We start from the raw sequence: 21,698 nt of genomic DNA, 5'->3' as shown, positions 1-21,698 counted from the left end.
AGGTGTGATAAGGAGAGCTGAGACACGCCTCCTGAGCTGTGATAGGGAGAGCTGAGACACGCCTCCTGAACTGTGATAGGGAGAGCTGAGACACACCCCCTTAGCTGTGATGGGGAGAGCTGAGACACACCCCCTTAGCTGTGATAGGGAGAGCTGAGACACGGCTCCTGAGCTGCAGCAGAGAAGACACGCCCCTTGAGCTGCCAGTTTGATATAAATCTAGCAGAGAAATGAATGGAGAGATCTCTGGATTGTGTATATCAGCAATCAAGCCAGCATTATCTGTATAGCCTGTTGTGCAAGGACCAGGTCCAGTCCGTAAACAATCCAGGAAAAAAATGTCCAGCACTGAGATGAAAATAAAATCTTTAGTCTTTAATTAGCTTCATGTAAAAATATATCTCCACAGGGAAAGCGGTAACACAAGCAATGCGTTTTGATCTAACAGAACCGAAAGAGGACCTTTCACAGGATTTTTCTAGAGCGTCACAGCCATGTAGAAAAAACACCCCACCTTCTCCCTGGCTGTGACTCTCTTTGCTGTGATTGGACCGCGGCACAGCCAGGAAGGAGACGCCCATTGAGGAAACATGGTGTCTCCTCCTCCATGTACCGATGCTCAGGATTAACATACTGAGCGGGAAAACTGCAGGTGGGCACAGCGGGGCATACGAGCGGTATTTTAAAAAAAACAACCAGGGTGTCCCACAAGGTAACCCGAAAGGAGAAGTAATTAAACTAGAAAATTCCAATGAAAGGTCCTCTTTAGCACGTTGGCTGCAATACCACTTGGCATGTGGAGATGTATTTTTACATGAAGTTAAATAAAGACTGACGATTTCATTTTCATCTCAGTGCTGGACATCCTTTTCCTTTTTCCCTCCAGATCTCTGGATCCATGTGAGGTACAGGGCTGGTTCTAGCTTTGTTAGAAAGAGATTGTCATGTATAAAATGATCTCCGATATTAAATTTTTACATGAGTCATAGGATAATTACTTCAAAGACCCAAAAATGGTACAAACCACAATGCTTTGCAGTGCCTTTTATATTTCACTGTACTTAAGACTTTAAGATAATTTCACCAAAATGCTATACATCAAGAGCAAACCACATATGTTTTATCGCAAATTGCTGTTGTTTTACAGTGTGAAACCAGAGTAATTCACAGTAAGGCCTCTTGCACACGACCGTATGTATTTTGCGGTTCGCAAAAAACGGATCCGCAAAAAATACGGATGACATCCATGTGCATTCCGTGTTTTACGGAACAGCTGGCCCCTAATAGAACAGTACTATCCTTGTCCGTAATGCGGAGTACCTTCTGTTTTATTTTTTTTTGCGGACCCATTGAAATGAAAAAAAAAAACGAACGGAAACTGAATGAAAATACGTTTGTGTGCAAGAGGCCTAAGACATGTAGTATTGTCTAGTGGTAAATTGCTGGGTGACAAAAAGATGGTGCCATCTGGCATTTGGAAAAGAATCTCAAAGCATATGTTCTCCTTTCCACTTACACCAAATTGAGTAACTCAACATCAACATATACTTTATGCCATAGCAACAATAGCTACTACAAACAGTCAGCATGCTAATCAATAAGTACTACCATAAAATAAACATCTTCCCCTACCAGATACTCAGATATTTTTTAATTTCCTGACACAGCCTATTTTTTGCTAATTTGTTAGTGGTAAATTTGAGTCAATATGGTTTACCTTTATTTACATAAAAATAAAAATTTTACTGAAAATTTGTAAAAAATTATATTTTTTATTTGAATTTCTCTGCTTTTAAGACAGATAGCGATACCTCACAAAATAGCTATTAATTAGCATTAATCACAAATCTACTTTATGTTGGCATCATTTTGTAAATGTCATTTTATTTTTTAGGATGTTAGAGGGCTTAGAATTTTAGAAGCAATTTTTAAAAAATTAAGAAAATTTCCAAAACAAACTTTTTTAAGGACCAATACAATATTGAAATGACATTGAGGGGTTAACATTTTAGAAATGAAACCCCTCAAATTATTGATTTACTGAGTTTAGAAACTTTGTCAATTGGAGGTGACATTTTAAAATTTCAGGGCAGAGTTATTAAGGAAAACTGGCTTAGGCTACTTTCACACGTCAGTCATGGATCTGCACAAACGCTTCCGTTCAGATAATACAACTGCATGCATCCGTTGAGAACGGATCCGTTTGTATTATCTGTAGCATAGCCAAAACAGATCAGTCTTGAACACCACTGAAAGTCAATGGGGGACGGATCAGTTTTATATTGTGTCAGTGAAAATGTGGATCCGTCCCCATTGACTTACATTGTGTGTCAGGACAGATCCATTTGCCTCAGCATCGTCAGGCAGACACCAAAACGCTGCGAGTATTAAGGCAAAACTGATTCGTTTTGGACCGCTTGTGAGAGCCCGAAACGGATCTCACAAACAGAAACCAAAATCCCAGTGTGAAAGTAGCCTTAGTTGTCCATAGCAACCAATCAGATCTGAAAAATGAAAGGTGGTATCTGATTGGTTGCTACGGGCAGAATGGCTAATAGGACGTACGTATCTTTCCTATTAATACACCCTGTAAATGGCTGTAGTACAATGTAACTTCACCGCAGAACGGCAATTAAGACGTATTCTTTTTCCTATTAATACACCCCCCCAAAAAAAATATAACACAGGCTATGAGCTGAGCGCTGCGATTGGCCAGCGCTACAGCATAGGAGAAGAAGACGCCGGCAGGATCAAGTGGGTGGAGCCTAACTACTTACATACCGGAGGCTATAACCGGAGAACGGAGCGGCGCCCGGGGATAACAGTAAGTGCAGCGGGATCCCTGGGCGCCGCTCTACACTTCTGTATAGTCAGTTTAGAGGCTTTCTTCTGGTGAAAGGTCCTCTTTAAGGAAGATGATTCCATAAGTCAGCAGATAAGGCACTGTGTGTCAGCACATATTGAGAGTACTAGCCATAGCCTTCACACGTATACTGTACACACACTTGCTGTCTGAATGATGTACTCACTCAAGTGCAGTAAAACGTAGGTTATGAACATGTCTTAACTCAGCTGTTATTTTGCTTCTTAGAATTAAATGAGCAACTACATCTGCAAACCGTTGGAGGCTGGAGCAAGCCTTGAAGCTCAGTGACTCAAATATGAATAAATCATATATTATCCTACCACAAAAATCATCTCATTAAAATGCCCTGCAAAATATTTGTTCACAATGCTCTTGCATTTGTTTGCAATGTGGGCTCTTTCACATCAATGTTCTTTATTTCCGTACTTTTTCTCCATTTTATCAGCAGAACAACGAAAATGACGAAGGGCTAGATTTGGCACATAACTGACAGGAATTGAGCCAAATGGATCTCACTATAATGTTAAATGAAAATGATTTAATGTTCAGCAATTCAATGCAGCAGGACCGCTATGGGGTCGAACATGGCACCAAAATATGCAAACATATTTATGAACTGTTTTGAAAAGGAAGTCGGTCCAAACATTGATGTTTTGCACCAATATACTGTGCTCATCTCGATACTGTACATCAATGTATTCTCTATACGGATAGGAGGCTCACATTAGGGGTGGGCAATATGGCCTAAAATCTATATTGCGATATAATTTTAAGCATGTGCGATATATATCGCGATATATTGTTTTCTATATTTGGGGGGGTGTTTAAACTTTTTTTTTTTTTTACTTTTTTTTTTAATAACTATTAGCCTCCTTAAGGGCTACAACCTTTGTCATTTTCAACCTAATAGAGCTCTATTAGGGTGAATAGGACTTTACACTCTCCCTGCTGCCCTGTGCTTTGTGCACACAACAGCAGGGAGCTGACCATGGCAGCCAGCCTCTCATGTGCCCCCCAGCCTCTGATCCGCCCCCCAGCCTCTGATCCGCTCCCCCAGCCTCTGATCTGCCCCCCAGCCTGTGATCTGCCCCCCAGCCTCTGATCCGCCCCCAGCCCCCTCTGGTAACTCAAACCCACCGCCCCTCCCTCCCCAGTAGTAATCATTGGTGGCTGTGGCCACAGGGTCCCCCCCCATCATTGGTGGCAGTGGGCAGTTCCGATCGGAGTCCCAGCAGTGTAATGCTGGGGCTCCGATCGGTTACCATGGCAGCCAGGACGCTACTAAAGTCCTGGCTGCCATGGTATGTTAGTGAGCAGCATTATACTCACGTGCGCCGTGGCCGCCGGGCGCTCCTTCTTCTCATAGGTCTGTGCGGCGCATTGCTAAGGCTATAAGCATTAGCAATGCGCCGCACAGACAGAAGGAGCGACCAGCAGCCACGGCGCACGTGAGTATAATGCTGCTCACTAACATACCATGGCAGCCAGGACTTCAGTAGCGTGACTCCTGGCTGATATGGTAACCAATCGGAGCCCCAGCATTACACTGCTGGGACTCTGATCGGAACTGCCCACTGCCACCAATGCAGAGACTGAAGAACATTCCCGGCACCCGACCTCTGACAGGACGCTGTGATCCGCGCGATTAACCCCTCAACTGGGGGGTTAATTGCGGCGGATCGCAGCGTGCAGTCATAGGGGCCGGGATATGGCCGGCACATGAACGCTACGTTGGTATTCAGGCATTCATTGGTGGCACAGTGGCCACAGTCCCTCCCCTCCTCCTCCTACTCTGTTCTTATTGGTGGCCAGTGGCAGCCGCGCACAGTGGGGAGGGAGGGACTCCCTCCTCCACTGTGCCGGCTCAGGAGAACATGGTGAGTGCCGAGAGCGCGATCATTCACTACCGGTCATATCACGGTCCGGCGATCTAGGCGATATGCACAAAATATGTATCGTGGCACAAATTTATATCTCATATCGCCCACCCCTAGCTCACATTGATGAGGTTTTTGATGGAACTCAACCAATGGGATCCAGATCTCCACAATGGTTTCATCTGACACCAGTTTACAGTTTTAGATATCTTGGTCCAAAAAGATGGCACTGACATCTCCATTGACTTATATGTCAAATCTACTGACCACAACAATTTGTTGGCGCTTGACAGATCTCACCCTAAGAGCATGAGCCTCTCACTACCTAAATCACATTTAGGGTCCATTCACACGTCCGTTTTTTCTTTCCTGATCTGTTCCGTTTTTTGCTGAACAGATCTGGACCAGATCTGGACCCATTCTTTTTCAATGGGTCCTGAAAAAAATCTGACATTGAGCTGTCCGTTTTTTTCCAGGACCCATTGAAAATGAATGGGTCCAGATCTGGTCCAGATCTGTTCAGCAAAAAACGGAACAGATCAAGAAAGAAAAAACGGACGTGTGAATGGACCTTTATTCTGTGTCAAAAGTATTGTCAGTGATGAAGAAGCACACTGACGAGCAAAAGGGTAACAATGTTTTGAACTTTTGACTTTCAGGCTCCATATCTCACCATCCACCACAGCTTTGAACGTGAGACTGCCATCATTGTATAGGCAATGATCTTAGCATACATAAATTGGACTTGCAATTATTTAGCATATGATTAGTTATGCAGATTCTTGTCATCTAACTGCATTGTTAAGGTTTTGCTCCTGGTGGTGGAAGAATCTTTTCTCTTCTTGCAAACTACAAATTGCAACCTGTTCTCACATTCCCTAATTGCTCAGTGTGTTATTAGGTTGATTCCCAAGTGAAAGGTCACTGCTTCGGATCTAGGAACAGCCATGAAGAAGATTTCCCAAGAAAAGAGAAACAGCGTCATCCAGCTAATCAATAGTGGTATCTCGGCCAAGAAAATTGTCAAACGGCATCATGCGAGTGCCATGACAGTTGGAAGAATATGAAATCAAGTCCGTCCATCCATTCCAAAGCCAAGAGGTGGATGTCTAGGCAAAATATCAGAGTCAACAAGTTGGCTCATCACAAGGTCTATCAGTTGTGGCGCGACAAACATGGCAGTGGAGGTGGTTTGTATGCTTCTTAATAGTGAGTTCACAGACGCGCGTCGCATGGTGCTTGCATGGACATTACAGAAGTCTGGTATGGTGGCCCGAAAAAAGGTGAAGAAGCTTCAATTTCAATATCGTCATAAGAAGATTTTGCAAAAAAGTATGAACAGTGGAAGATTGGAAAAGTGTGATTTGGAGCGATTAGACTGGACTCTGATGGGTGCAAATGGGTCTGGAAGAAACAAAGGAAAAGGGGGAAAAAGGATTGAGAAACTGAAGGAACTGTCAAGTTAAGTGGAGGAAGCTCACTGATATGGGGTTGTTTCACAGCCAGAGGTGTTGGATACTTCACGAGGATCGGTGGAGGTCTCAATGCTGAGCTATATGTGAGTATCCTACAAAACGAGTTACTTTGTACACTCAAGTACTATGGGTATAATAAGGACAACAACCAGAAGCATACGTCGAGACTGGCGAAAAAATGGTTCAATGACAATCAAGTAGAGGTGCTGTATTGGCCCCCACAGTCCCCAGACCTCAGCCCAATAGAACACTTGTGGGTTGAGCTGAAGAAAAAGTTGTATTCGTACCCAAGTGAGTCGAACAGTATGCACCAACATTGGGAATGTGTAGATGAGACCTGAGAACAGGTTTCGGCTGAGATATGCTTGAATCTGATCGAGAGTATGCCCAGAAGGATTCATGCAGTATTGAAAGCCAAAGGTGGATTTACAAAATAACAAAATTTTAATTTAGAATTTTTGAAGCAAAACAGTAACAATGCAGTTACATGACAAGAATCTGCATAACTAATCATATGCTAAATAGTTGCAAGTCCAATTCATGTATGAGATAGCCAAGATGATTGTCTATAAAATTATGGTAGTCTCATGTTCGAAGCTGTAGTGGATGGAGAGATATGGAGCCTGAAAGTCAAAAGTTCAGAACATTGTTACCTGTTACCCTTTTGCTCAACAGTGTATGTGAAATCCATCTGAATGAAATATGGCATACAGTCACAAGATGAGCTTATACCATGGATCTAGTTGATGGTCACAAAAAGACTATAAGTACTGTACAGAGGGACACTTTGCTGATAGCAGCACTTACGGTTATCGGGCAACAGTCTCTAAATTTAAAAAGTGGCGGTAACAGCGGTATTAATTCCTAGCCAGAGGGCCCCATGTAAGCAATCTCAAAAGAAGATAACCTTAGTACTCTAGGTCAACTTCCAGTACTTCAGGTTTATTTACAAAGTTGACACAGAATGCTGTGGTTTTGTTTGTACAAGCAAAATTGTAATATGAGTGCTCATTAAATTAGATGTTGGCTCCAAAGTTACTATGAAGCAAACATTTCTTGCCCCCCCCCCCCCACAAAGAAAAAGGGCAGCTTTCCCAGCTTGAACTACTGTAACCGTAATGCCATGGTCAAGGGTTGTACTTTTACACACCCCAGAAATGCTAAAAAAAAATGCCAGATTAATGGTTATTATACCTGTTGGTTAAGTTTTGTGATGTACATACTACATGTCCCTGTGGCCTATTATATGTAGCCGAGACTACTGAAATGCAGAGAAATGATCACTGAACAAAAATCCACCATACGTACTGGATGCATAGATCTTCAGGTCTATAAATATTTGAAAGAAGATAACACAATGTTAGCCAGTTAAGATTTCATATAATTAGAAAAAGCCTTGAAATGGAATAAGGCTACTTTCACACTTGCGTTCGAAGCGGATCCGTCTGGTGTCTGCACAGACGGATCCGCTCCTATAATGCAAACGATGGTATCCGTTCAGAACGGATCCGTCTGCATTACATTTCAGAAAAAAATCTAAGTGTGAAAGTTAGTCAGACGGATCCGTCCAGACTTTGCATTGAAAGTCAATGGGGGACGGATCAGTTTGAAATTGCACCATATTGTGTCAACTTCAAACGGATCCGTCCCCATTGACTTACATTGTAAGTCTGGACGGATCCGTTTGGCTCCGCACGCTGCAAGCTGCGTTCAGGTGTCCGCCTGCTGAGCGGAACGGAGGCCAAGCGGAGCCAGACTGAGGCATTCTGAGCGGATCCGCATCCACTCAGAATGCATTGGGGCTGTACGGATCCGTTTGGGGTTTCTTGTGAGAGCCTTCAAATGGAGCTCACAAGCGGAACCCCAAACGCTAGTGTGAAAGTAGCCTAACTCAGGTGAATTTAAGAACTGGACACATTAACCCCCAAAGGCCTTAACATGGATTTTGCCTTAACCCTGTACATGTGATTCTAGCTATATTTTGGTTCTTGTAGTATGCTTTATGAAATATATACAGTGGCAATAGATGTTACTATAGTTTTGCCTTGATTTTAACATCTCTTTTTGCAGTCATGGAAACTTAGAGACTATGCCTATTTTAATACCTTGAGGCTGGGGGTAATGTATAGTGCATAACTGTTCTATTGTTTATATTGTTATATGCTTAGGATCGCTAGCTACTTACCATCTATGATGTACTGCTAGATATGGCTTTCATATGTACCTTTCCATATCTGGTTCATTACATTGCTGATGCATAGTGTTGCAACGCTCTATATTCACCACAATAGTCTTTCCTCCATCTACAGATGCATACGTAAGTTATACATCGAGTTATATCTGCTGTGCTGTTCAAAATCGCATCCTTTTGTTGAATCAATTTACTTATGTAACTTATAGTCTATAGATAGCACTGTACAGCTATAGAACTAATAGCCCATGGACAGCTCTCTATAGTTCTCAAAGCTTCTAATCTACGGAGCCTAGCAACGTTAACGCTTCTGTCATCCTGTACATAACACCTTCTGCATGCGCCAATCATTCATATGGTGCCTACGCCCCTCTACACTATGGGCATGTAAGGCCATTCAGCAGTACTGAGCGCATGTGCCATTCTACCCAGGGTGCTTGCTCTAATCAACTATGGGCAAATAGGGCATGATTACGTCTCTGGGCACGCACATTACGTAATAGCGCATGTGTAGTTCCCCCTTAGAAACCCTGTGCAGACATTTGGTTTATTCAATAAACTTAATAACAAGCGTCAGCAAGAGAGTTCACGTCCCTATCCATTTTTTTTTAGACAGAAAAAAAAGTCCTGCATTTTGCACTTTTTTCCGTCTAAAAAACGGATTTCAGATGGAAATGGCTCATACAGATGCCAAATGTGCAACAGGATCTGTTTTTTTTTTTACAGGATGCTGGTTTTTTTCGGTCCTTCTGACGGATCAGAAGAACAGAAAATGAAGCAGAGATATGAACTCTCACTAATTCTTCCTCCACCTAACAGGTATTGGCACTTATATACTGACTTTATAGTTTTATGTTTCATGCAATGTTGTCTATTGGACATTTAGGGTCTGTGTTTGATGATGTCATTAATACTGTTGATGTACATTTATGATGTCACTAAGGTAGTGATATATATATGGGCACCTGTGTTCAGTTTGTGCATGCTTGAGAAAGGCTTCACAGCCGAAATGTAGCATCTGGAATCTACAACAAATCCTATATGAATTCTTTGAATGCCTATGGAGTGCTGCCTCAACTCTCTATTTTTGACTTCATATTTGGGTTTAGTTGGACCAAACCCAGTGTTGGCGAGCATCCAACGACTATTTTGGTACATTTGTCACTGAGTGCTGTTCCCTTTCAGTTTCCGTTTGGGAGAATGCTTTCTTAGGAGACAGAAAATTCCTGCTTCCAGGACTTTCCTCTCTGCTATTTTTGATAAAATCTGTGACAAAGGCACAGAAACTCCAGTGCAGATGAGAACACGTCCTTACACTGGCAAAAATAATGGTAAGGGAGTATGTATTTACCAAGCAGGTCCATAACAAACTAAATTTCTACAACAGTGATCCCCAACTGGCAGAGGCAGAAGGCCGGCTATATAGAGATGTACAGGCCAGCACATAAACGCTCTTCTGCCTCTGCCCATAATGGGGAATGAAGTGCGCAGGCGCGGCGAATCTGTTGAACGGCGCTGGCGCTGGATTTCTCACTAGGATGTAATCAGAAGAACCTAGGGCAGGCCAGAGGGGTGGAAGGGGAGGGGTTTTGTATGAAAAGCGCCGAGGGGCCTGGTCAACGGCCGCATGAACGCCGCCCCTGGGCACCTTCAGAAGCTAATTAACATACTGAATAAAAGTGTTTTTCTGAGAAAATTGCCAATGGACAGCAATATGGAAGGTAGCATTCCAATATGGGGAATGTAATGGAGATCCTGATGTTAGTGTTCTATAATGGTGATTTTAGGTGAAAGACTCCCTTTAAACAAAGAAATGAAAGATAAAAGAGGAGAGAAACTTGCCACCACTAGTTCATACTATCTGCAATAATTTTCCACGTTAATAATATAAAACTGTCCTGTACAACCTCCTGGAGAGAAAACAGGTTAGTTTCCTGCCGACAGATTCCATTTTTAAATTGTAAGCAACAGAAGGGACAAAGCTTAACTGATAGACAGGGATTTACAATCTTTGTATCCTATTGCAGACAGTCCCCTGGGGGAGGCTTCTTCTACAGCCAGTTATCTTACAGTCAGGCAAAGAACTGTGAAAAGCAGAAAGGGGAAATGGCAGATTCCTAGGACACAAAGACAACAACAAAAAAAAAAAAAAGGATTTTTTTTGTCTATTTGCTATGGTTACTGTTCCTTTAAAAGAACTGTAGCATATGTTTGTGTCATAAGGCACAGATTCCTAGTGAACCAGGATATACAGCTATGAGGAAGCAGACCGCGAAATGCGCTTCGGGGTTTGGTGGTGGCCCGGTCCAATACAGGTTTACTCATCTATGCACTTTATTTATTTAAAATTTGGATATTACTTCATGCGTTGCACTTTCCAATCCAGTTAGCACTTGTTTTATTGGCTTGTGTATTTTTAGTAATCATGAATTATACACTTTGATTACATCTAGTGTTGTTATCATATTTATTTTCAGTCTATATGCGGTAATATTGGTGTCTTATGTAGGGAAAGGAATCTGACCACCAGAATGGTAATTGTCATCTACAAATCTACTAATTTGCTTACATACATTTGCCATATGGCCAGGATACATACATCCTATGGAAATAATCCATCTTAATAGAAGACGTGCAATAGCAGTCCCAAGATAACATCCCTGAAACTAAATTCTAACAAGTCGCTATGTGCATTTATGTTAGAAATATTTGGATCTTCATCCAAATATTAGTTGGAAACGTTTCTTAAAGACACAATTTTTCGCTCCATAATTCACACTTTTTTGCCTCCCCAAAAGTGGGGGGAAAATGGCAGTACGTCGTATGGAGCAAATACTAATGAGCACTTACACTATGCAGTGGTTATTAGTATGCAGGAGGCATAGGGGTGGCGAGTGTGGCGCTGGCTGTAAATGATTCCTGGTTGCTGAGCTGCACGTGTCCTGGCTGCCTACAGCATCAGGACATAGTTCACGTAGATGAGCACAATGACCCAGTACACGTGAGTCGCAGCACAGGCCGGAAGAACAGGGTGCGCTGAGTGCAGAAGAGGCCACTGGACCTGCGGAATGGCAGCTCAGTCCGAAGCACGAGAGGTAAGTTAAAGGGGTTCTCCGAGTTATTTTATTGTCCTTTGTATGTTTCTAGCAAATCAAATGTAAGGGGTTTACATTTCACTTCATCTGCATTGGCTCCTTTCTCAGATTTCACTGAGGGTCACATGACCTGTGATGTCAGCTTCGCTCCCAGCTCTGATGATGTTTCGTGCACAAGGAGCAGGTCTGTGTCTGTGCTTGCCATGCCCCCCTGCACTGGCCAGCTGCTGCTGTCTGCCCTATGTCTCCCTCCCACTGGATTCTTCAGGAAAGATTAACCCCCTCTACCATTAGCAGCACAGACTCAGGGCTGGAGGCTTTGCTGAGCAGCTGCAAGCAGTGAAGAGACAAATGCTGGACACAGGACCTTCCCTCCTCATTCTGCGGACACAGAGCTGACAGACTGGAGGAGTTCTGCAGAGCATTGCACAAGAACACGTAGGGGAAGATCCTGTATGTATCAGAAGTGTCACTGTACAGCTGGGACTTGTAGTCCTACACAAACAACATGCGGCTGAGTATCCAGCAGTCAGACATTTCATTCAGGGCATCACTTTTATTCACCCCCTTTGCAGAGCAGGGGGAGGGACAGTCTTTTTTGACACCCACAAGTATTCATGAGGAAAACCTGAGAGATTGTTGTTACTGCAGGTAAACAAAGGGCCAGAAGAGAATGAGGAAATATAATTTTTTTGCCTAAAACTTGCTTAGCTTATGTATATATTGCTGACCATTAGATTTACAGTGCTATATATATATATATATATATATATATATTTTTTTTTTTTTTTAACAACTCGGACAACCTCTTTAATTTATTGTTTTATGTTTGATATGAGGTTTGATTAAACTGGGGGTCTGATGGATCTTGGGGATCTGGTCAGAGATCTGATGGAGTTTGGTGGTCTGATGAGAATTGGGGGTCTGATCTGAGGTCTGATGAAAAATATTTATTTTTTATTTTTCTCCTCTATATCCTATTGTGTCTTATGGAGCAAAAATATAGTATGTGTTGATTTAAAAAAAGAATCAATAATTCAACGTTCTTAAGGTTGACAACCATTTTAAGAAACTGATATAGCAGAGGTTAAACTCAGCAAACATTTCTGGCTTCTGCTAAAAGCCATAATGAAGAGCTACAGAAGAAATAGTGCAGGGAAAGCATGACAGAATTTGAAATGGCAGCAAAACATGTATTTAAAGCGGAAATCCCAATGCTAGGTAATTATAATCTAGCACCACAGACACCAGCTCCTGTAAAATAAAGACATGATAACATATCCTACCATATGATAACATTTCCAAGATTGCAGGGGAAGCCTTACTATGTGGGTGATGCAGCAAATGGTACATAACCTGGGCAGAGCTTTAAACTAACTGATCAAAACATGTCTTTCATAAAGATAGCCCTAAAATAAAGCAGCCACGACTGCATAAATGCTAAAAGTTTTCCAGTGGACATTACGTTAGGGGTTTATGTAGAGGAGAAGCCAAAGTCAAAATGTGCCCTCTAATGGGGTAGCAAGTAAGTAACATAGTAACATAATTTATAAGGTTAAAAAAAAGACATCTGTCCATCCAGTTCAGACTGCTATCCTGCGAGTTGTGTCAAAATCATTCAAGTACAAAGATCATGTGTGTTTTTTATTGTAGAAAATAAGTTTCCTGTCAACTCCAAAGACATATTGATATGGACCTTAGATTGTGAGCCCCAGTGGAAACAGGTTAATGCTAATGTCTGCAAAGCGCTGCGGAATATGTCAGCGCTATATAAGTGCCTAAAATAAATAAATAAATCTCTTTTACCACACAGATGCCAGAGCTGTGGGATGATAGCACAATATTATTAGAAGCTTCCACTGACTCTCACACATGCCGTTTTATCCACAATCTCATGTATTTCAGCCAATGGCACCATAAACAACAGGCTTGGGTCAGCATGGATCTTTATTATTATTTTTTTTTATGGCAACAGTGACAACGGCAATAGCAATGAAGGCAGCTACTTATCTAATGAGGTAAAAGGGATTTTCAAAAAGTCCAATCAACTCTTTACCCTGACAAATGCTATCGAGGGCCAGCCGGAGTGCCCCCAGACACATGAGATTTCATGTTGACCAAGTCAGTGACTTACTATACTACGTGCACAAAGCCTCACCCAAAAGGATAAGAGCAAAATGATTATTAATTTCATAAAATTAGTACAGGTCTATAAGATATTCACATGATCTAATTTTCTCCATCCTAAGACATCTGTGGAATGTTCTTTTATGTGTCAACCAAGCTATATACCCAGCAACAAATTGGATTACTATATACATGTACAAAAAATTCCTTTTTTTTCTCTTTATACAAAAATATGTATTTTCAGTTGTTTTCATACCAACTTATGTTTTGCACCATATATTGTTTCAGATAAAAATATGTGACCACTGATGAAGGTCTGAATTGACCGAAACGTCTGGTCTTAATACACTGTTTGTACCAAGGATCTAATTGGGCTTTATGGATGAAACTACTGCAAAAACTTGAAAAAAAAAAAAAAGTTTGAATGCAATAATCCAAATCTGAGTGCCGCAATTTTCATTTTATATTTACTGGCTGTTCGCAGCCCTTGATTGGCACCAGAGACACTTGAATTGAGTGCGGTTCTTCATTCTATTATTATTACTATTATCTATATTATTTGCTATCATACCATATTGTGCGTCACCATATATCTAACAAGGCACGGTTACCAAATATACATGGAGCTGGATGTGTATATATATACATATATACACTCACCTAAAGAATTATTAGGAACACCATACTAATACGGTGTTGGACCCCCTTTTGCCTTCAGAACTGCCTTAATTCTACGTGGCATTGATTCAACAAGGTGCTGATAGCATTCTTTAGAAATGTTGGCCCATATTGATAGGATAGCATCTTGCAGTTGATGGAGATTTGAGGGATGCACATCCAGGGCACGAAGCTCCCATTCCACCACATCCCAAAGATGCTCTATTGGGTTGAGATCTGGTGACTGTGGAGGCCATTTTAGTACAGTGAACTCATTGTCATGTTCAAGAAACCAATTTGAAATGATTCGAGCTTTGTGACATTATCCTGCTGGAAGTAGCCATCAGAGGATGGATACATGTTCGAATTCTGTTTACGCCAAATTCGGACTCTACCATTTGAATGTCTCAACAGAAATCGAGACTCATCAGACCAGGCAACATTTTTCCAGTCTTCAACAGTCCAATTTTGGTGAGCTCGTGCAAATTGTAGCCTCTTTTTCCTATTTGTAGTGGAGATGAGTGGTACCCGGTGGGGTCTTCTGCTGTTGTAGCCCATCCGCCTCAAGGTTGTGCGTGTTGTGGCTTCACAAATTCTTTGCTGCATACCTCGGTTGTAACGAGTGGTTATTTCAGTCAACGTTGCTCTTCTATCAGCTTGAATCAGTCGGCCCATTCTCCTCTGACCTCTAGCATCCACAAGGCATTTTTGCCCACAGGACTGCCACATACTGGATGTTTTTCCCTTTTCACACCATTCTTTGTAAACCCTAGAAATGGTTGTGCGTGAAAATCCCAGTAACTGAGCAGATTGTGAAATACTCAGACCGGCCCGTCTGGCACCAACAACCATGCCACGCTCAAAATTGCTTAAATCACCTTTCTTTCCCATTCTGACATTCAGTTTGGAGTTCAGGAGATTGTCTTGACCAGGACCATACCCCTAAATGCATTGAAGCAACTGCCATGTGATTGGTTGACTAGATAATTGCATTAACCGCTTTACGTCCGCCCATAGGATATAAACGTCCTATGGGTGGACCTCTATTTCTGAAAGCACGTTTTAAAACGTCCTTTCAGAAATAGCAGCTGCACGCTAATCGTGCAGCTGCTGATCGGGTTGCCCACTGTCAGTGACAGCAGGGCAACCCTAAGACAAGGCAGGGACAGTGCCCAGGTGTCCCTGCCTTCCGGATCGCTGCATACACATATATCCTACATGATCTAATTTTCTCCATCCTAAGACGTCTGTGGAATGTTCTTTTATGTGTCAACCAAGCTATATACCCAGCAACAAATTGGATTACTATATACATGTACAAAAAATTCCTTTTTTTTCTCTTTATACAAAAATATGTATTTTCAGTTGTTTTCATACCAACTTATCTTTTGCACCATATATTGTTTCAGATAAAAATATGTGACCACTGATGAAGGTCTGAATTGACAGAAACGCCTGGTCTTAATACACTGTTTGTACCAAGGATCTAATTGGGCTTTTTGGATGAAACTACTGCAAAAACTTGAAAAAATAAAAAAAAGTTTGAATGCAATAATCCAAATCTGAGTGCCGCAATTTTCATTTTATATTTACTGGCTGTTCGCAGCCCTTGATTGGCACCAGAGACACTTAAATTGAGTGCGGTTCTTCATTCTATTATTTATAAGATATTCACAGTCTTAAAGAGGACCTTTCACCACTCCTGACATGTCTGTTTTAATAGCTACACGCATTTCCCATGAAATAACTATTCTGGAACATCTATTCTTATGTCTGTATGTTGTGCCATTCCTTTATTATTTCTACTAGAAGTTATGAAGGAATTGCTAGCAGTCTGCAGTAAGGGTACAGAGGGGAGGTAACAAGTTGGGGTGTGCACCTGCACAGACTCACTCTATCCGATCAGTGCTGCCATTGTCAGACTGTGCAGGTACACACACACACACAACTGGTTACCTCCCCTTTGTACCCTTACTGCAGACTGCTAGCAATTCCTTCATAACTTCTAGTAGAAATAATAAAGGAATGGCACAACATAGAGCCATAAGAATAAATGCTCCAGAATTGTTAATACATGGGGAATGCGTGAAGCTATTAAAACAGGCATGTCAGGAGTGGTGAAAGGTCCTTTTTAACACTGACTATCTTTTTTCGCTTTGCTGTCACATATGAGTGACTACTTTAAGGGGTTTTGACCCTTTAGCAAATGGCATTCATCATGTAGCGAAAGTTAATACAAAGCACTTCCTAATGTATTGTGATTGTCCTTATTGCTTCCTTTGCCGGCTAGATTAATTTCTCGTGCTTGCACACTATAGCAAAAAATGCTGGCCTCTCAAGTGGCTGGGACCGGGGGAGTGGGCATAGGCTGGTGCTTTTTTCTATAGTGTACAAGCACAACCACTGCTGCTGCATTGCAGCGTGGTCGTAACCATGGAAACGAGCAGTGTCTAATGTGATGGAAAAATGAATCCAGCCAGTAAAGTAGGCAATATGGACAATCACAATACATTAGTAAATGCCTTATATTAACTTTCTCTACATAATAAATGCTATCTGCTGAAGTGACACAACCCTTTTACTATTTCTTTTTTTTGTTAATAGAAGACTGCCATAACATGTCTAATAACTGCATCTGTGGAAGTGTAATTTGACTGTGAACGATTCCACAGAGCCATAAAATAACAATGTGATAAATCACATTAATCTTCTCATTATGTTGCACTACATACATCAAAGAGATACACGGCAATCTCTGATGCTTATCGACCTTACCAGTGCTGACACATTCAATCAATCCAGACATCCTGCGTTTGAGAGGTGAACATGTGTCCTGCTGGTTCATTTAACTCGGCAGAGAAAAAGCATTGCTATAAAGGACATACCTGGATACAAGTACCGGTGCATTCTTTACACAGGCTGCAGGACAAAGCCCATCGACTTGGTGGGATGTGTGAAATCTTAGTAATAGGCTCCATCTTTTCTGGACAACCAATGCTGACCTGAAAAGAAGAGAAGAGCAAAAGGTTATCTTCATTCCAAGAGTTTTAAATGCAATAAAATTTTAACTATGAAAAAAAAAACTATATTGTAATAACACACAAATAAAAAACATAATATATGAAAGTGGAGAAACAATTATCACACATTTTAAATACTTATGCAGCCAAAGAAGTAACACAAAAAAAACAGAAACCTCTTTAAAGGCGTTTTCTCCTTTATGATGTTTTTTTTTTTTTACAGATCCCAGAGCGTGGCTGGACCTGCGGTGATGATCATACTTAGCTGATGCCAACCACGGAGTTCCAGCTCCATTGTTGCTCCGCCATTTCCGCAGGACCTGAGTGTTCCCCGCATGAACATCCAGTTTCACTCAGGGGATGTGACTACTGCAGTCAATGACTGCATCATTGCTACGGCCATTGACTCATGCCTTGTGTCAAACCAGATGTTGACGAGAGGAGACCTGGAACCTACAAAGACGGAGAGAGGTGGTGATGCAGCCCGAACCCAGCGTCGGGGATCAGGCAAGTATGATCACCACCGCAAGTCCAGCCGCACTGTGAGGCCTGTAAAAAATCATCATAAAGCTGAACAACCCCTTTAAGGGCTAGTAATAAGCCCTTGATTAAAGAATAACAAAATAACTATTAGTAAACATCAAAATAAATGTCTAAAAAAATGATAGGCAAAAGTAATATAGCATATGGTACAGTATTACGTACTTCAGGTATCCATAAGGCACAGCTAACGTGGACCCATTTAGTCCCACTTCTTGTAGGCTTCAAAGCTCCTCCTCTCTTTGGGCAAAGTAAACATTTTGCTTGAACGCCAAGTGCACAAGATCGACAGAGCCAGTTTCCTGTGGGAACTTTAAGGATTCCATAGCAAGCCTAAAGAACAAAGAGTATATGTTGTTTAATGTTATCTCAACATACAGAAGAAAATGCCATCTAATGATAATTCAGCAGCAGCTATAAGGTAAGAACTTAAGTATCCCTTTTGAGGATTTGAGGAAGAAAATGCACCATAAACACAGGTATGTTGCAAAAAACTAAAAATAAAAAGAATGCTTTTTTCTGGTGTTTTTTTTTTTTTTTTTTAACACAGTCACTTCCCTGATGTTTAGGTCTCTGACTCTGACTTTACCACTACTATTTGAAGATCCTGGACCATCAGAGATTCACGAATGTAACCTTGCATCAGCATGAGACACAAACTACAGCTATTCCATCATGTTTCAATGGTTTCACCAGCCAAGAGTTTCTGATCTAAAGTATTATACTATAAGCAAACAGAAATACAGTGCACATGTATTAAAGGCTCACGGAGTCACAGATACATATGAAAAGTGGGGGTTTCACCAATCAAAACTTTTCATGCGTCTCTGTGACATTTCAAAAGATTTCTCAAAACTCAGTGACCCTTTGAATGAGGGAACTAACTCAAAGGGGTGGAGTAGATTAGGCACATACAGTAGATATATGACGAAATGATTTTTTTCATTATGTTAGGATTAGTTCTGATTTCTGGTGTGCAAGTAGTCACTAACTTACAGCATATAATAGCGCCGGCGAATTACAGAAATGAAATAGCTTAAATAAAACACCATCGGGGACATTTCTTATTTGAGCTGGTTTTCATGTACTTTTTAAGTCTGGTTTTGCATTGTGTGGCTGTACAGTTTTCATGTATTTCGTGCAACTGCACTGTGTTGTATGACTTGGGGCTCATGCACACACCCGTTGTTTTTTTATGAATCTGACTTGCATTTTTTGCAGATCCGATGCAGACCCATTCACTTCAATGGGGCGGCAAAAGATGCGGAGAGCACATGGTATATCATTTGCATGTCCCCGCAAAAAATAGAACATGTCTTATTTTTTTCAGTATTACAGACAAGGATAGGACAGTTCCATAGAGGGCCAGACGTTCCTCAGACTTCAAAAATGGCTACGGTTGTGTGCATGAGCCCTTAGTCTTAAAACGTACACCAGAGGACTGTCTGGCACAGGATGCAACTTTTCTGTGACATTTCAAGAGTCGCAGATAGTATAATAATGCCATAATCCAGGTCTAATTCACTTTTCTCACTTTGAAAAGTGACATGCCTCCTAAATGTCACAAAAAAGTCACAATTGGCATGTCGTGCAACATTTTTACATCACAAGCCTGACGTACGTGTATCTGGTTTGATAAATGCCCCCATTTTTCCATCACATTATACACTGCCCGTTTCCATGGTTACGACCACTCTGTAATCCAGCAGCTGTGGTCATACTTACACACTATAGTAAAAAGCACCAGTCTATGCGCACTCCCCTAGTCCCGGCCACTAGAGAGGCCAGCACTTTTTCCTACAGTGTGCAAGCATGACTAATATTGATGGAGAGCAGGATGGTCATAACCATGGAAACGAGCAGTGTATAATGTGATGAAAAATGAATCCGGCCAACAAAGGAAGCAACATGGATAATAATAATACATTAGTAAGGCTACTTTCACACAAGCGTTTTTGCTGGATCTGGTAGGGTTCAGCAAAAAACGCTTCCGTTACTGATAATACAACCATCTGCATCTGTTATGAACGAATCTAGTTGTATTATCTTTAACATAGTCAAGACAGATCCTTCATGAACTCCTTTGAAAGTCAATAGGGGACAGATCCGTTTTCTATTGTGTCAGATAGTGTCAGAGTTAACGTCTTGCTCCGCATCCCAGGACATAAATAAAACCGCAGCATGCTCCGGTTTGCTCTCCGGTATGAGAACGGAATGCATTTTGGAGCATTCCGTTCTGTTCAGTTACGCTTTGTCGCCATTGACAATGAATGGGGACAAAACGGAAGTGTTTTTTTCCTGGTATTGAGACCTTATGACAGATCTCAATACCAGAAAATAGAAACTCTAGTGTGAAAGCAGCCTAAGCGGCTTGTATTAACTTTCTTTACATGATAAATACCACTTGCTAAAGTGACACAACCCCTTTAAGGGAAAGCTAAATATGGAAAATGCACAAAAATGAAAAAATGTCTCGTCATTTCCTCCCTTTCATCCTATTCTGTCTCCTATTACAATTAATACTGAAAATGTTTAAAGAAATATTCTCTAAGAGTCCCATGAGCTTTGGCATTTCCTTCTCAATACCCTGTGAAAGGATGTGGTAAAACATAAAACAGGCTGGAACGCTTTTTCTATATTGTATGACCTATCTTCGGCCTGACTCCTAGTACCCCCGCCGATCAGCTGTTTGAAGAGAACGCAGCGCACCTACGCTTCTCTGCTTAGCTGTTTTCAGTTGACATCCCAGCAGCGGGCAGATGTAATTGCAGCTCTCTCCTATTCTGGTCACCTCAATGGGATGACCCCCTCCTATTCACTTGAATAGGATGGCGGAGTTGTCATTACACTGCTCACTGCTGCAATGTCGATGGCAAACAGGTAAATAGTGAAGAGAACACAGTGTTCATATGATTTCTGCGTTCTCTTCCAACAGCTGATCAATGGCGCTGCATAGCAATTTCAAACTTAATCATGTGATCTCAGGGTCCTGGGTAAGTAAACAAGCTGCTAGGTCTTAGCAGACCCAGATCAGCTCTGTGGTAATTATCGGAAGGTTGTGTTTCTCCTGTAACTGAGGCTAATATGTCAACCTCAGTTACAGGAGCAAAAAAGATTTTAATGTTAAATGCCCCCAAACAAAATAATACTAATAATAAAATGCCTCCACAGCTTAGATTTTTTATTTTTTTAATGTATTTATTTTACTCACAGACATTAGCATCTCACTGTCCCCAGTGGAGCTAACAATCTATCAGTATGTCTTTAGAAAGTGGGAGGAAACTGGAGTACCAAGAGAAACCCCACACAAACACATGGAAAACATACAAATTCCACGTAGATTGGTGATCTTATTCATATTTGAACCTCAGACCCTAGTGCTGCAAGTGACCAGTGCTAACCACTGAGCCACTGATAGATCCATCCCAGTAACAGTAAACATTTCATAACATACTGTACCCATTTTTAGCGACTGTTAGATGGGTGCACTCTTTCTAAACAGTAGTTAAAAATAGGCCCATTGATTTCAATGGTATCCATCTGGCCATGAAAACGGCCATAAATAGGACATCTTATTTTTTGACGGCCGCTATTCGTTGGCCACGTAAATAGCCCCTAGATAGACTTTAATTGGTTGTGAAAACAACCTTGTAAAGCCTGAAAACAGTTGTGTTAATGCAGCCTGTCTTGGCCAAGTAAGGGGTGCCAAGATGGTCTGAGCAGCAAGATGACTAAGTCACAAGATTTGTTGTAAGTGGAGATTCTCAAGGATCCCTGTAGAATTCAGGTAGTATCTCATCAGACATATCTACAAACACCCATATGTTGGTAAACGTACTACAGTAAATGA

At 41.4% G+C, this 21,698-nt stretch overlaps 1 protein-coding gene across 3 annotated transcripts in view; it reads right to left on the bottom strand.

The window, feature by feature from the left end:
* JADE2 (jade family PHD finger 2) overlaps window positions 1-21,698 on the bottom strand; it is a 398,257-nt gene that overhangs the window by 78,647 nt on the left and 297,912 nt on the right. For all 3 annotated transcript variants that reach the window (XM_040442544.1, XM_040442555.1, XM_040442550.1), the window contains 2 exons: window positions 18,014-18,181; window positions 17,174-17,290 (listed from right to left, as the gene is read on the bottom strand). In XM_040442544.1, coding sequence (XP_040298478.1) covers window positions 17,174-17,290; window positions 18,014-18,181 — 285 coding nt within the window. The remainder of the gene's footprint in view (window positions 1-17,173; window positions 17,291-18,013; window positions 18,182-21,698) is intronic.

The sequence above is a fragment of the Bufo bufo genome, chromosome 1, assembly GCF_905171765.1.
Source record: "Bufo bufo chromosome 1, aBufBuf1.1, whole genome shotgun sequence".
NCBI lineage: Eukaryota > Metazoa > Chordata > Amphibia > Anura > Bufonidae > Bufo > Bufo bufo.
Note: the sequence above shows the minus strand (reverse complement) of the source record. Positions and strands in the feature narration are given on the sequence as shown.